At 36.5% G+C, this 16,304-nt stretch overlaps 1 protein-coding gene across 10 annotated transcripts in view; it reads right to left on the reverse strand.

Moving 5' to 3' along the window:
- Positions 1–4,550: 4,550 nt before the first annotated feature.
- REPS1 (RALBP1 associated Eps domain containing 1) overlaps positions 4,551–16,304 on the reverse strand; it is a 68,155-nt gene continuing 56,401 nt past the window's right edge. For 6 of the 10 annotated variants that reach the window (XM_080341047.1, XM_080341051.1, XM_080341049.1 and 3 more), the window contains 7 exons: positions 14,459–14,577; positions 13,639–13,703; positions 12,329–12,514; positions 10,782–10,877; positions 10,030–10,178; positions 9,281–9,386; positions 4,551–7,964 (listed from right to left, as the gene is read on the reverse strand). In XM_080341047.1, the coding sequence (XP_080197173.1) occupies positions 7,896–7,964; positions 9,281–9,386; positions 10,030–10,178; positions 10,782–10,877; positions 12,329–12,514; positions 13,639–13,703; positions 14,459–14,577 (790 nt within the window). In that variant the 3' untranslated portion in view covers positions 4,551–7,895. The remainder of the gene's footprint in view (positions 7,965–9,280; positions 9,387–10,029; positions 10,179–10,781; positions 10,878–12,328; positions 12,515–13,638; positions 13,704–14,458; positions 14,578–16,304) is intronic. The other 4 variants (XM_080341054.1, XM_080341052.1, XM_080341050.1 and 1 more) reach the window with 3 other exon arrangements.

The raw sequence follows: 16,304 nt of genomic DNA on the forward strand, positions 1-16,304 counted from the left end.
TAAGTTACAAATGTGTGGTCTGGTGCATGTCTTGATCTCTAACTGTCTGCAGCAATTTATGCAAGTACATAATGCATAGGTATAATTTGAGATACGGACATAAATACCTTTCGCAAGAAGCTGCTCAGAATTATACAAGAATTAGCATCTTTTCTTCAACTACCTTAAGCCCACAGCCGATCACAACTCACAGTGCATGCATTTCAAGTAATTAAGAAGTTAAAATTATCTTATCTTGTCCTGGATACAAATGTGTGTCTTTTACAAAAGCCTTTAATGGCGTATCCTCATTACCTTTTGGATTAATACAAGAAATTTTTGTAGCAAGATCGCTGAGAGACTGAGCTTCTCTATGTGGTAATAAACTATTCACATTTCTAGGCTCTCACAGGAAAAGAAAAAGCTACTGTAACATATTTGTGAACAGTTTTTTAATTATAAAAGTACATAAGTGGCGACAGAATTGCAACCTAGTTGAGAAAAGTCTTTTTCTTACTTTGTACTGGCTAAAAGTTTTAAGCATCTTAATACTTTCAGAGAGGTAGGAAGGGACTGAACAGGCTAGGAAATCAAACAAGGTCTGATATCAAAGCTCCACATTTATAAAGTATCTTGAATTTGTAATCTTAACAATAAAACCAGAAACCTCTCACTGTGTTAGCTCCCAACTCAAGAATGAAAAAGAGGAACTAGTTTTATTACTACAAACATATGTTAAACACCAGTCTAGAAAAACAAAGTAGGCTGGAAATATTTTTAGATTAATAAAATTAGTTCCAAAAAGCCCAAAGAACTCACTTATATTTTACAGGATAACACTCTTTTTTTCTCATTTGAAACTTACGCAGACCTTAGATGTTTTCACATAAACATTTCCAGAGTGAAGTCAGCCCAGACCTTAAGCAAATTATTAAGTTCAGCCTACCCCTTCAAACATGTACAAACTTCCTCAGCAACACCCTGTATCCTGCAGACTCAGTAGTTGCAGGGTAAAGTCGAGTTTGACAATGGAATTCCACATTTACCACGCTGGAAAGGAAAAGGAACTTCTCACAGCGTGCTTGGTAGCAGAGTTAATTTGAACAAAAGTTTGATTCCACAGGATCCTCTGTCAGGATTGAAAGACAACTACAAGCAGACTGTAAATCCACATGAAATGAGAATGAATTCTGTATCAAGACCATTAACTTTATGCAGCTTCACAGCAACTAGACGAGTTTGCATCAGGCTGTACTTTCACCTCAGAGTTTCAGGAATGCACTTAAAATACAGACTTGCTCAGAAAGCAAGCTGCACGTATGCACGAGTTCACACAACTATTGGTAAATTTGTGTGCCCAAGTGAGGAGTACACAGAAATTCACCAAAACGCTCCCTCAATAAGTTCATTTTGAAATTACCAGCTTGATCATCCAAACATGTGGATGCAGCATAAAATCATATGCTATTATGCAAGAGCCTATTATCACAAATCTCAACCCCCTTCCTACCTAATTAAAGCAGACTAGGTAAATACATATTCAGACATAATTAAGCGCATAGTATTGAGTATCAGAGCTGGACCATAGTGCTACATCTATAGATACCAATACACCCAGTTGCAAGCTTCCTCTGGATCCAGCACTCAAACTGGATTTTTTTCTTTTATCCTTAGTGTTGGTTTTAAAGTGTGAAAACACAAATATAGAAAAATACATCATAATGCCCTCTATCAAAATTTAAATCCAAAACGTTAGTTTGGAATCAACATCGTATCTCAGTTCATTTTTTGGCTGTACTCACTCTGTATTAATTCAGGTCAGGACAGTCTTGAGTTGTTACAGTTCAAATCCAACCCCACTTAAAATCAGTAGATAGAGTTTTTTTCCCCACAAAACCTGAAAGGATTCCATTGTTTGAAAAGGCCACAGAATAAGAGCATAAGAAACCATTCCCAGCACAACACTTGATACTTTTGGTATGAGACGTTTTAAGAGAGTATCAATTTTAGTGTGTTTCTTAGTAAGCCAACCTATGGAAGTAACTTGGTGGAAACCATGTAAACCATCAAAATGATCAGCCGCTTAATTTTGATAAAATGACGTGAAGTAATACTGCTTTTCCACGGTAATTTTCTTGCTTCAAGACTACTTCATCCCCATAAACATAGTGCAGAACAAACCAAGGAACATATCCCTTTTAAGTACCTTTTTACAGCAAAAGGACATCTTGATTCTTCTACAACCTCTTGGTTCCTTCTGATCAGAAAGTAGGTGACTAAGTTCCTTTATGAGGCGAGTGAAAGACAACAGGATTGAAGCTCTAAGAGAAGGGTTTGTTGTAAATCACAACACTCTCCTTCAAAGGCAGGGATTCATAACACAAAAAACAAATTGAAGTTGGAGGCACATCACTTCCGCATTTTCTGGTAGAATACATTGAATTACAGCTTTCTATAAATTCCTTTCATAATCTTTTTATTGAAATACATGCTGTATTTTCATACTTAGACTGAATTCAAGCTTTGTACCAGTTCAAGAAGATCTGCAAAATAAGGCACAAGAGCACCCAGTACAGAGTGCTGGTTTCCGCAGCAGTTTAATGGAACACACTCCTAAGATACCAGAGGGGTTCCCAAAATATTTCCTTCAACTTCTACTGAGAAGTCATGTATTGCTGACACTGCCTTCCATACATACCTCTTTGCTGATTCTAACACAGCCAGTCACATGTGCTGAACCTTCAGAATGCCTCAACAGTTGTTCACATACACAAGTGTTTACAACAACTGCTGTCATGCTGACTCTACTCTCCGCTTCCCCAACTGCACCTCAGGGCAAATCATGGATTTTGCTGCCTCTTTTCTCAATATGCAACTGTTATTTCAAGTGCTAGTCTGTCTTATTTGCATTTTGAACGGACACCAAAGATAACAGGCTCCTTGTGGAAGACATTCTTGATTCAAAGCGCTGTTTCTTACATTTAACTTGGTCCAGCCCATGGACCATGCCCTCTTCTGTCAGTTTAACTGCAGTCTTATTTGAGCCAGAGAGAGAAATAGTTAGAGCTCTGCAGTTAGATGACACAGCACAAAAGCCACCATTGCTGCTATAGGGGATGTATCAAAGAGTTTACACGCGTTGTAGAGTAGGATGTATCTCCATCTCTGTGAGCTCCTTGGTGGACTGGGAGACAAGTACTTCCAGTGTGTAAGGTTCAAGAGCAGTACTGCTAGAACTTGTTTTTTCATCAATATACTGCTGAATGTCAGTTTAAATTGCTTTCACTATTTATGATGTTTTGTTCATTTCCCAGGTCACTCACAATCGAGACCAGTCAAAAAGACAGTAAGTTCAACACTTCCAGACTGGATGCATTCTTAATACCTGTAAGAATGAAGCATCAAGAACATATTCTACCAAAGATGGAAGAGAATTCACATAGCTTTTTGTGCTACAGCATGCTGTCACAAGTGTGATAAATAGTAGTAATAGTCATCTTAAAATTCTGTATATAACCTGTAAGATCACAAACTTAGTATTTCATAGAGTTACAATTCTGAATTTGTGAGTATTATAATGAAACAAGAGCTATTTCCAACAGTAATGCAAATGCAAGACACTGAATACCTATGTATCATTAAGCTGAAAAAAAAAAGAACTGTAAAATGACTTTGAAGTACAGCACCAGCATATAACCAGGTACAACTAGCGTACAAGCAGCAGTGTAGAGTTTAGGTACAATTAGTGTACAATCCAGCTTTAAGCAGGAGTTGTACATTTAAAACCCATTTTGCCAATTTAAAGAAATATTACTGAAAGGAAATTACGCAGTATTAAACCCTCCACCCCAGACACGTGACTGGATTTTGAAAAGCAATTAATTCAAAAAAGCAGCCTATATTTTGCTTGGGTACTAGTTGTCAGGACAACACTGTATAGTCTCATTTGGTTATTAGCATATAGACATTTTTAACATTGTTCCTACACAACCACCCATTAGTTGTTTTCAAAGACTATTAAGAGAACATAACTTTGCTAGTTAGAGAATAAAGTCCTTGGTTTTCATGTGTTTTCTTCTAGAGAGCTGTATTATAAATTATTAGTACATCACTATGTATGGCAAAACATACCGGAACTCTGCTTATGAAATGATGGTGTATGACTCAAAAACTAGAACTTTGGGGAGTACAGCTGAATGCTCAACTGCACATTGATTCCTTTGTAAAACATTTAAGCAACTTAAGCATGCAAATATGTTTAAAACACACAAGTTTTTCATCTTCCACACAAAGTAAGAATTGCATTGTTACAACTCCCTTTTGTAACATATTGCCCTTTCATGAAACCACATTCTACTAGAAACTAAGACTAGAGTGAGTCAAGAAACAGTTGGCTTTTTTCTGTTAGGAAAAAGTGATTCAGACTAGGTCATCCATAAAGTTGCATTTAGAGACAAACTCCATGCATAGCTGAACCCAGGAGAGTAACTCATCTTTGCCCTAACTGTAGAGCGGCACAGCCCATCCATAAGGGACAGAGACATCTCACACAAGAAACAATGTTGCAAATTTATTTTCTTAAGTTTTCATAACCTCAACTTTGTTTATCCCACATAAGACATTTTCAGTAATAAGAGATCCTCTAGTTCATGTACCATACAATTGCAAGTAAAATGAGGGGCATGTGAAATACAAAATAAATTGAAAATACTAGCTTACATTTGGTAGACTCAAAATACTGCTCAAAAAGAAGTGGATTTTCAGCTTTTTACCTTTGCATTTTGAAAATCATCTCTGCAGTCCAAAGACAGGCAATGGAGGAAAAAAAAGCAACTCCAAAGCAGGTGGAATGAAGAGAGAGGGACATTAGTACAAGAAACAATGGAAAGGCAAATCACATGAGATAAGAGACAGTTCTCCAGTCACAAAGTCCAAAGAAACACATTTTGCAGGTGTTTCAGAAACGCCTGCTGTTGTCCATCCGTCCCAGCTGGGTACAGGAATCACATTCCACACTATTTAGTAGTCTACATTTATACTTGCAATATAGAGAGCACAACTCTTGTACAGTACGTAATCCCTTGCCCCAAAGAGCTCACAATCTGAGTTCATAAAAAAGAATGCCAGTAGTTGGACCAAGATCAAACAAATGCAGAAGACCGGGAAATAACTTTATAAGGGATTAAAGTTGGGTTACGTTAAGTGAGGTAACTTCTGAACATCACGGGCTATGATGTTCTTAAGACAACTGATTTTTCAGTTAGAAGATCTTCTGACCATGAAAAACCGGTTTAAATGTACTGAATGATGCATTAAAAGTAATCCACAAAATTCTTAGAAATAGACTTGTTGGCAAGACACAAAAATGTTTACATTGCCCAAGTTCTTCACTTGAGACACTAACTTCTCATTCTACTAGAAAGATATGGATGTTACAGAAATTCATATGTACATGTCACATTTGAATGTAAAAGGCTTTTTACATTTAAGCTTAAAATGTTCAATTCTGATTTAAGAATCTTGCTGCTATAAACATAAGCTTAATACTTAAATATTAATATGAAAATAGTTCTATTTTAAAAATGTATTTTTAACTTTAAAATAAACTATGGACAAGATACAGTTGGTTCAAAATCAACAATCTTTGACTACAGCAAGTGACCCACTTTTCCCAGTTTTTTAAACACTGTTCTTGCTACTTGGCAGTTATAATTGAAGTGATTAGTCCATCAACTTTAAAGTTGTTTTTTTTTCCACTTTCATTTTGCTTTGCTTTTTTTTTTGCATTTCTCTAGCTGTATCTTTTTCTTGAAGTAACAATCTTGCACTTTATCTACTAATTGGCAAGACATAGTTGAAATATAAAATATATGTAACCTTTGTGCCCATTTAGCTATCATGTCTTAATCCCTTTACATGCAAATAGAAAGTACCATCTTTCATGCAATGACGAAATTCATGTCTTTCATACCAGTGAATCTTGCTTTGGATTATATATATATAAACTATGTGCAACACTTCAATGACATGTGAAAAAAATGTTGGAGTAGTTACAGTAGTAAGAATTAACCATGATTATCCAGTCTGTATGTATTAACCAAAAAGATAAATACGTCTTTTTCACTGTAACAAACAACATATTCAGCGGAAAAATCTGACGTGAGCTACCATTTCATAAGGGAAGTAGATGTTATGAGAGTTTCATTTAAGTGAGACTGTGAGAGGATAAGGACTGCTAACAGGCAATCCATTTAGTTTTAATTTGGAAAGGTACTCTCAAGAAAATCAAACCAGAAATGAAGACTGAAGAACTACACATTACGTTGAACCAAGTCAGTACTAGCATTTACTTTTAGAAGTTACAAGTATATTAGATTTGCCTACAGGAGGATACAAAACGAGTATAGCCACAGATTACCAAGAGAATTTGATCACTTCTGACAAACAGCTAAAAAATGAGAGGAAAAAAAGATGGTCAAGGGATTATGATCAACTGTTTCTTGTACTTGCCATAAAATCCCAAAAAATTCCCTGCAGACCTGTAATAAAACCCTCCCCTTATTTAAATTAGTTTCAATTCCCAGGTAAAGATGAATCAACAAAATTAAAATATTGTGCTGTTTTATTGGTGTAAAAATCACACAACTGCTAGTTCTGATTCTGCAGAGATACATCCATGCAGTTAAACATCTATGATCCCACAGCCAGAAGAAGCCATTAAATAGAATATCTGCTGTTAGTCAGCAATTAATGCAAATTTACATATGAGATCAAAAGGTGTGTATCATACAATATACAACAAATCCTAATACAGTACATCAACCTGAATAGCAGGATACACTCAGGGAACTCTGTTAATAGTGAAGCCTGTCTATATGCCAGAGAAATAAGGCCTGGAAACAAGATGACAGAAGGTACCCCAAAAATCCTAAGAAGCAAACTGTTCATTTTTTGACTTTATTTTTTTTTTTCCTTTTTTTTTTTTTTTTTCCTGGGAATTAGAAGTTCATAGAGATATTGACACATTACTTGACAATACCATTTGTTATAGTGAAGACTGGTGGAAGTGATCTGTTATTAAAAGGTAATGTGTGAAACATGCAATTACAGGTGGCGCTTAGGTAACGTGTAATTAATACGTTGGGGATTTACACCCAACACTTCACAAAAGGGAGGACTGAAAGAGAAAGAGGTCTGTTTGACAGACTACCACTTGTACCATAAATCTTTATATGCATGTGGCTGAATCAGGATAATGAATGGATAAAACGTGAACACCTGGCAATCTGTGGTTACATACTCTATGATGTATGCAACAAAACAACAAAAAATCAGATCCAGTTGATATGGCAAACAGTCTGCAAGAACTCTGTCAACCCAAAAAAGTTGATTTATTGCAAAGAGGCAGACTTCTAGAATTGTGAACAACTCTCCAATTGTGAAAGGCAGCTTGGGAAGTAACAGTGGCTGATGACAGATTACTAGTTTTTCTCTTTTCTGTCACAATAAAATAAATGTCATAGTGAAAGAAGAGTTTATGTGCTTAAAGTTTAAAGTCAACTGATTAGCAATACTCTTCTGCAAAGATGTTTCAACGGGAAAAAAAGAACTCAAAAAGAAAATTCCAGTTGGAAATTTTGGCGACAAACTCTGCAAACTCAAGTCCAACAAAGATCACGGATGCCCACAGAAAATGATGTGAGAGGCAGTGTCACATTTAAGGAAAAGTTGTGGTTTTTTTTTCCTCTGTACTGAAATTAAAATACTTAAATACAAAAGTGGACAAACTGACAAAATAGAACCACAACATTTAATGTAGAATAGAGTGCACTGAGCTAGATGCATGGATCTTTAAATAGGCTTTGAAACCAACACCCCTTTCAAAATTAGTAAATTCACAGTTAACGGCAGTAGGCTTAGAGGTGAGAGAAGGGTCGAAGTTGTTCCAGTTGGACTTCCAGGGAGATTCTCTCTTCAAGAACATCCTACAAGAGAAAGATTTTCTATTGAATGGCCACAGAGAATGAATATTAAAAATTTACTCATGCAATCAAAACTGGTAAATGTCAGCTTCAGCTTTGAGAACTAACATTCTTTTCTAAAATCTGGAGAACTATTCTCATAATATGAATACAAGATTGGATGACTAGTAATTACTCATGAATGAAAATCAATACTTTGCTCAAAGGCAAAGCCATTTAATATTTCATCACTTCTTTCAAATCACCCAAACCCACAAAGTTGTAACCAGCTGCAAACCCAACTATAATATTTTTCCAATTGAAGTATACAATGGTAAGGAGGTGAGCACTCATCTCAGTTAAAGGGTTGGAACCTCACTTTTTTTTCCCCTCCGTTTTCCCTCTTATGTGACTTTTATGCACCTTGACTCTCAGACACAGTAACAAGTGAAATACAGGTTTGGTAGTTTTAAAAATGACCTATCTTCCAGTGTAGACACTATCACATTAATGTTTACGTTCAACATTTTTTTTAATTAACTTGATAATTAAAATTAGACACCTTAAGGTAAGAAAGATGGCAAGAGAAAGATGTTAAATCCAAAACAATAATAGCTGACCCAAATAAACAGAGGACTATTGTTGTTCTCATTCAGCTGCAAGTTTTGTATTCCAGATTATATTTGTTTAAAAATATTTATAATTTTATTACGACTTTAAGGTTTGCTTTTTCCTTCAGAAGAAAGCAAACCACTTCAGCCACTGTTCTCAATACTGCTTTTAAAGTACCTGATGACCACAACAGATACCTCAAATTATTAATATGAAGTTAAGATTTTCGGGTTTTATTTTTAGCGTAGCTGGAAACAAATAATCAATACATTTAAAAATGCATTTTGTAGTAGTAAAAGTGTCCTTTATAATTTCACAAGGTTTGTCACAATTAGGTATATCGTATGATCTACAAAACCAAAATATTTCCTATCAATATCCTGTAATATGTATATCTTTGATTTGCAGAGATGGCTGTTACAGTGCATCACTAATATCTTGCCCTCTTTGTTTACGTTATCTCTCTCATGGGAAATGAGTAAGCAATAACTTAAGACCATCTGAGAGATGAAATTCTCTGGGCACACATGGTGGATGAAGGACTAAGAGAGAGTGATTCAGATGGAGTTAATTGTGTGTATTTGGTTTATGTGGGAAAGTTTTGGTAGTGGAACTGAACAACCAGGCCCAAGAGCTAAAGGGCTTCTCAGGTTCTAGTAGTGACTGTTAGAGCGTAGTTGTTTTGTCATCAAGCACTTCTCTTAAACAAATAGGGATTATGGAATTACCTTTAGTTGCTGCTGTAGTTCACTATTCAATCTGGCCAAAACAGTATTGGTTTCCTTGTTACGTCTGATTGATGCCTGAATTGCCTTCTTGTCTTTCCCCACTGATCTGAGAATATATTAGAAGCATTGCAATAAGTAATTTAGTAGCTTAGGTATCTCATTTATAGTCCCTCTTTTTAAAATTAGTAGCAACCCATCTTCAGGTTGTTTGTTTGTTTTTTTTTTTTTTTTACTTGTTACACTGTTAATTTTCCCTCTTCTGCCCGGCTTGATGAACCTTGTTTGCATGGAAGCCGCACATACTTGTTTTTAATGAAACAGCAAGCAGCAAATTTTGAAAACTTGTCCATCAATTTTCTGAAGTTCCAACACTGTACCACATTCATTTACCCCAAAGTGACTAATGTAATAGTCTACTGCCAGGCTATGACATAAAAACTGCACATTTTGGACTGTTCGCAGCAACCATTATTTAAATCTAAACACTACTTGTTAATACTTCCACCACTTATTTCCCACATACTTGCAGAAGTTCAAGAGTTCACACTACAAATTCAAGATCTCTAAAAAGCCTCCCAATAGCAGAGGCTTCAGGATGATCTTGTTTACAAAACAAAAGTATTTAAACTGTTAAATTAATCTAATTCAAACATACTGAAATTGTTTGCAACTCCTGGAACAGAAAGCGTGTATGCTGTTTAAATGTAAACTTTCCAGTAACAGATGTATTTATACACTTCTTGGGTTACCTAGGAATAGATGGCTGTGAAGCAAGAACAGCAGCTATGACACCTGTTTTCTGTGTATGTTCCTCAGCTTCGGGTCTTAGCTCATCTTCTGATTTTAATCTTCTGCGAATAGGCTTTGGTGGCGGAGCGAGTGGGGTAGTGCCTTTACCCTGAAGAGGAAAACAGAACCTATTAATTCTCACAAACTACATTTTACTTGGATTATAACCTGGTAACTTGTTTGTGTTACATGTTCTTAAAATCAGTTATGAGCTAACTGAATTTACAACCCATCAAATATATTTTGATGGGCATCTAGCTACATTCTCATATAATCTGGGGAAAAAAACCTTTTAAGTACTAAATCCTACCCCTGGTGAAAGGGCAGTAAATTGCTACACGCTGACAAAGAACTGTGCAAGCAGAAACATCATGGTACAACTAACAATAGCAAAATGCGCAACATCTCAGAGCACACTTCCCCCGCCAGGAATTATGTGTAACAATACAAAGCTACAGTTAATCAAGTTCTGCACTAAAAGTTTTGCTCTGTTTCAAAAATTTGAACACTTAATTTTCTGCTATCTTGGGAATAAAGCTAATCATGAACATCTTCTGATGCAAGAATTCACCATACATGCACCTATTTCAAGCACATACTGGACTTAAGAAAACTGGGTTCAAGTGGAAGTGTATAAAGTTGCTGTTGCAAATCAGACATATAATTTCATATACATCAAGACAACTGCGCTCTCCAAGTCTACTTTGCATACCGCACTAGTGGGGACATTAGCAGGTGCTTTGTCTTCAACTCTTCCATCTGCTTTGGCAACTCTAAGAGAACTTGCAGAATCAGAGGGCTTTTCAACCTACAGGGATATAAACTACATTTAGAAAACTACCTCTTAACAAATATTTCATTTGGCAACATCTGGAATAAATACAAGTATGCTGTGTTCCTGATACATTAATGCAGTTAACACCTAAAATTCCAGTTCAAGCTGTCTTCAGAAGCATAAGCAGGTATACAACAACAAAACCTGCCTTGGGGCAAAACCATCTAGAATTATCTTGGTCACTAACACCATTTTGGCCTAGGAACAGCTCACAGAAAAGGCACATAAGTAAAAAAACTGTACTTCCAGAATCGATAGTCAGACCTGTCTTTTGATACAAAAATGAAGATTCAATACAGCATCTAAAATCAGTAGGAAAAGAAGATGAAATAGTTACTTGAAAGTCCTCTGCTCTCAAGCACTGCACTCTGGATGTTGGAAGACCTCTGAATAAGCCAAATCCCCAACGTTATGAGGCACGGTATAGTACTGAAAAGGCTGCAGCCTGATGATAAAACTGCTACAACTGCTTCTGCTATTACATTACCACCACTTTCTATTTGTTACTGCCAAAGGTTAATCTCTTCAATGGAACACAATGCGACTGTTCCCCATCCACCTCAGTGCACAACAATCAGCAAGCTTAACTTAAACAGTTTTCAGCAGCAGCTTAAGCTAATGCAGCTGTTTTTGTAATGAGGTACAGAGAGTGCTCAGATGGTTCTACAGCATTGACCTTCCTGATTAAGGGAAGCAAGACCATGTTGCTGATAGTGGGGAGAACTTTAAAGCACCACAGGTACTTTTGCAACTGAGGATGCAGAAGTGCTCCAGAGAACTTACAATCTGGATGAAGTCCACAAATTAGGAAAGGAAAACATGAAATAATTCATGTAATAGCAGTAAGGTGTTATGACATTAATAGGAATAAACCCTAAGGCTTCCAAACTTCCAGTTCTGTGTCTGTAGTAGGAAACAAGGTTTCATAAACAACTAACGATCTATTACAGAAGGATGTCAGAGCTCTATTTACTCCAGCTGTTTGTTCGATGGCTTTGAACAAAACCAAATTAAGGGAGTTTTAGCAGATGTTTACAATACTTGACAGTAATTTCATTTACTAAGAAAGACTACTTTAAAACTTACCAGTAAGTCATTTGGAAGGCTAGCAAAAGTGAGCAGAAGGAAAGTTTTGCCTGTGCCAAGTCCTAAACGCACAAACACAATTATGTATGTGCACACATACGCTAATAAAGATGAAATCGTCTGAATTACAGTCAAGAACAGGGAATAAAAGAATTTCTTCTTCCTAGGTGTCTGGCAGCTATTAAGCAAGCATAGCAGTGTATACTGTAATTGCTTTCTAGCAATGGACTGGGACACCATAAAAAACCCCATTGAATTCAAACAGCAGAGATAGGTTTTAATAGCCTCATAATTGTTGGTATTATTAAGCAATTGACAAGATCTTAACTTCTGCTCACCTGCAAGACTTCTGAGTGTGTTTCAATTTCATCTTCTTCCTCTTTGTTTACACCTGAAACAGCAAATGCCTCAAACTGGCTAAAGTCTGCAAAATTTGGCTGTTCTGGTATTTGTTGAGGTGAGGTACTGGTATGAGCTATTAGGCCTTCTGCATCTACTGGGCGATGCACATGAGGACCTGCACCCTGCAATAAAAGAAAAAAAAAACATTTAGTGATATTGTTCTTAACATAGTTATCTGATGCAAAGAATCTTGCCAAACAACAGTCTGTGACAGAAGGTTAAAGATTATCAGCATTTTTAGTGGACAACTATTTATGTCAGTAGGACAAAGTGCATCTCATCCAAGACACAGACAGACCACTCACCCTATTTATAAAAACAGAGAAATATTTAAGAGAAAATAAAGTTCAATCAGATGTGCTATTATCCAGAGAATGAGGTCAAAGACGTATGCATCACAGGACTACCAAGACTCATTGAACAGAAGTTGTTTCTGCTGCAACACAGTCTAGCTTGGCTCTGTCATGCTCAATACAGATTTTTAGTCTAGTTTCATAGGGAAACATGTTTATGTGACCACACTTCATGGAACACATCTGCCATTGTACCCTCTTTCCCTGTAGACTATTTCTGGATCCACTGACTGACTTCAGTTGCTGGTAACTCAGATTCTAACAAGTAGCCACTGCTGAAAAACAACTAAAAAGCAGCTTTATCTGCCCCATGTCAGATCTGCACAGCAGTTGGAGCATTCAGCTGGTTGAGACAAAGGAAAAACATTTGCAGGACCTGTTTTGTACCAAGTCAGCTGATTGAACTGACTCAGATCAGGATTGCAAAGATCACCAGGTCTATGTCAAAGGAAGAAATGGGATGACTCCTTTTGGGAGCAGGCATGTTATGTAAAAATATACCCTGTGCTAGACACAAATGAAAGACAAACACTTATTTTGCGAAACTTCAAAAGATTGCTCTCAGTTTGTGTTATGGCCTATTAGCTATACAGGGACAGGTAAAGAAACGTGCAAGTGTAACTTTCCTCTCTTTCTTACAACTCAGAGCTCCAGCGCCTCTCATTCCCCCTCAATCTCTACTTCAATCCCTCCCCAGGGTTCCACCAGAAGCAATTCTTTATTCAGGAAAAGCTAACATTTGGCTATAGTCTAGGTTTTGCCATCATTAACATCCTGGTAGTTTCAAAAACTACCAAGCAATACTACTCATCTTAGATATAAGTTAAATTCAGAGTTAGATTAAAATGATGGACCAGGTTAAGAGTATGATTTTTCAAAAGTGACAACATCACCTGTGAAGGCTGTGGTCTTGGAGGCACTGCAGGGGGATAGGCAACAACTCCAGCCTGTTGCTGTCCTGTAAAAGAGGCATTGTGTTTGGCCAAGACCGTTACTATTTACATTACAGTGCTGTCTCATTTTCTGACTTCTCAACATGAAGAAATCTTGCATTTTGCCTACATATTAACCTGTCATATTGAGGACCATAACTAATGTCATCTCCTTTCAAATTCGCAAACAGACAAAACAAGGAACGAGAACATGGAATTGTACATGGAATGTACATTTTTCCATCTCAAAGTACAGACACGGTCATACTTTTCTACCTTAGCTCTTTTTTCCTTTGACCCTGATTATACACTCTTAACATTTTCTGTACTTCGTGATCCTGAATTGAAAAGTACTGAAAAGTAAGAAGTACAATGAAAACCCTTACACATAGCATCAGAAGTCACCTTTAATTGTTTCCTCTGAAGCAAAACACTTAACACCCGTCTCTAATACATGTGATACCAAAAGAACTGCTCTTGAAAATTTACTGGCAGGTGCAATTAATTGCATGTGGGTGCACTACCAAAAGGTTATTTCCTGACTTTGCTTCCCCTGAGGACTACAACGCCAGCATTCAGAGTTTATTTTGAAATTATCTGTTTAAACAAAGCAGAGTACAAATTTTAATACAAACAGGAAGAGTTAGAAAATGTTCAGCTTTTTCATTCAGAAAAAATATTTTAAAGACACACTAAATCTTTCTTCAGAGGCAAAAAAGAAGCCTGCTTCAGGAATATAAGTGCTGAAAAATAACAGCCACTAGGAACACAGTATATCTACCTGGGGTAACAGAAAAGGATCTGTTCATATCTAAAGATGATGATCGAGAATGAGAAGGATGAGGCCTTGGAGGGGGTGGTGGTGGCGCAGTGTTATCTGGAGATGTTCCTGAATGTGATCTGCAAAACATACAAGCTTCTGTAGTGATTTTAGGCAGCTACAACAGAAATAAACCTCAAAAGTTCTTCAAAAGTATGCAATCAAAAAATAAAGTTTGACAGATGGAAAAGAGCCTGATTGCCATTGATTTTGAAGATTGCAAGATCAGTCTTAGACTTCTGGTATTCTTTGATTTCACAATTGTTTTTATATTTCTATTTACTTAAATCTCCATTATCCAAATTATTCTTACATTACCACAAGTAATTTATCTTTGAGAAACCAATAGTTTGACACACAACCCAAACTCATTAATGATAGTTCAGGAACAGAGAATCCTAAACATGGTAATTCCATCCAGATGGCAGTCATTACAATTTGCAAACTATGTAAGATGTAGTCAACATCCTGATTAGGCTTTAAACAGGCTAAGTTCAATGTCACTGAAGAAGTTTCTGTTGGACTTGCCTCCCATATAAATTGAGATTCAGGAGTATCCCAGTGTACAAGACAGCTATTTAATTCTCTGCCTGAAATATTCCAAATCTCTGTACTTGGTGGCATCTTCAGAAATTTTAACTTGTTCTTAGGTAGGATCACCATCTAGTGGATACCTCTTGTAGGTTCATCAATCACACATTCCGAAAGGATAGAAGGACAAAGTACTGCACTAAGTGCCATTTAGTGGGATTTACTGTATAGAGAAATTTTGTACAGCTTCCATTTAAAAACAGCTTCCTAACTAGTCCAATTTGAGCAAGATATACATACTGAATCACTGACATGAATACAGCTACTCTTTCATTTGACTCAAATGCGATAAAATATTTTCTATGACTGACTGCTGTAACATTCTTCTACATCATAAGATAGGTATATTTTACATTTCCTAGCTTTCTAAGTTTCAGACAACACCTGGAACTCCTAAATGTGTAAGTCCAGACAGTAAATTAAGTTATTGCAATGGAAGTATTTGCTTTCTTAATATACTCTCCAGGACAACACTTCTGTAACACTACATAACGCTCTTGCTGACATAATGCAAATTTAATTACACTGACCACTACGGCCATCCCTCTAGTTAATCCAGTATAAAAGGCACAAGTAGGATTAAAAAGGGGAGAAAGTGGTTTAAGGACACTCTTATAGCATCATTATCTGATGTAGCCTTGTCAGCTTTTGCTTTCTGAAAATACAAAACGTACTCTGGACTATAGTAGGGCTAAGGATAACATCATCTCTACAGATAAAGTTGTAATAAATATTACAGGATACCAGTGGAAGCAAGTAAAAGAGTAAGTGGGAGAAAAAACTCCTGGGTGGGCACTGCCAGAACTGCCACATCTGAACAGAAGCTGCCTGTGCCATAAAGCAGCAACTCATCAGAAAGCTTCACTTGTCTACACAATTTCAGCAAGAGAATCCAACCCAAAATCAGACATGAAAAGAACAAGTTGAAACCACCATGCTGATAGTGCAAAAACATAGAAGAAGGACAGAATTAAATTTGCCATTAAGTTACAATGGAAGAAAGAAGTTTTCAAGCTGCTGTACTGAGAGGGAATTGCAAATCTTTCTTTGCTAGTGTAATCATCCTAATTATTTTTGTTTTGAAACTTACCTCTTAAAGTGATTGTAAGATGGTTAATGGCGTAGCTGGTTTTTAATCCTATTCAGGCAGATTTAATGGGAACAATTAGCACCAGCTAGTACAGCACATTCTCTTACGTCAAACGATTCAGTTGTT

This window comes from Nesoenas mayeri (genome assembly GCF_963082525.1).
Source record: "Nesoenas mayeri genome assembly, chromosome: 3".
In the NCBI taxonomy this organism is placed as follows: Eukaryota; Metazoa; Chordata; class Aves; order Columbiformes; family Columbidae; genus Nesoenas; species Nesoenas mayeri.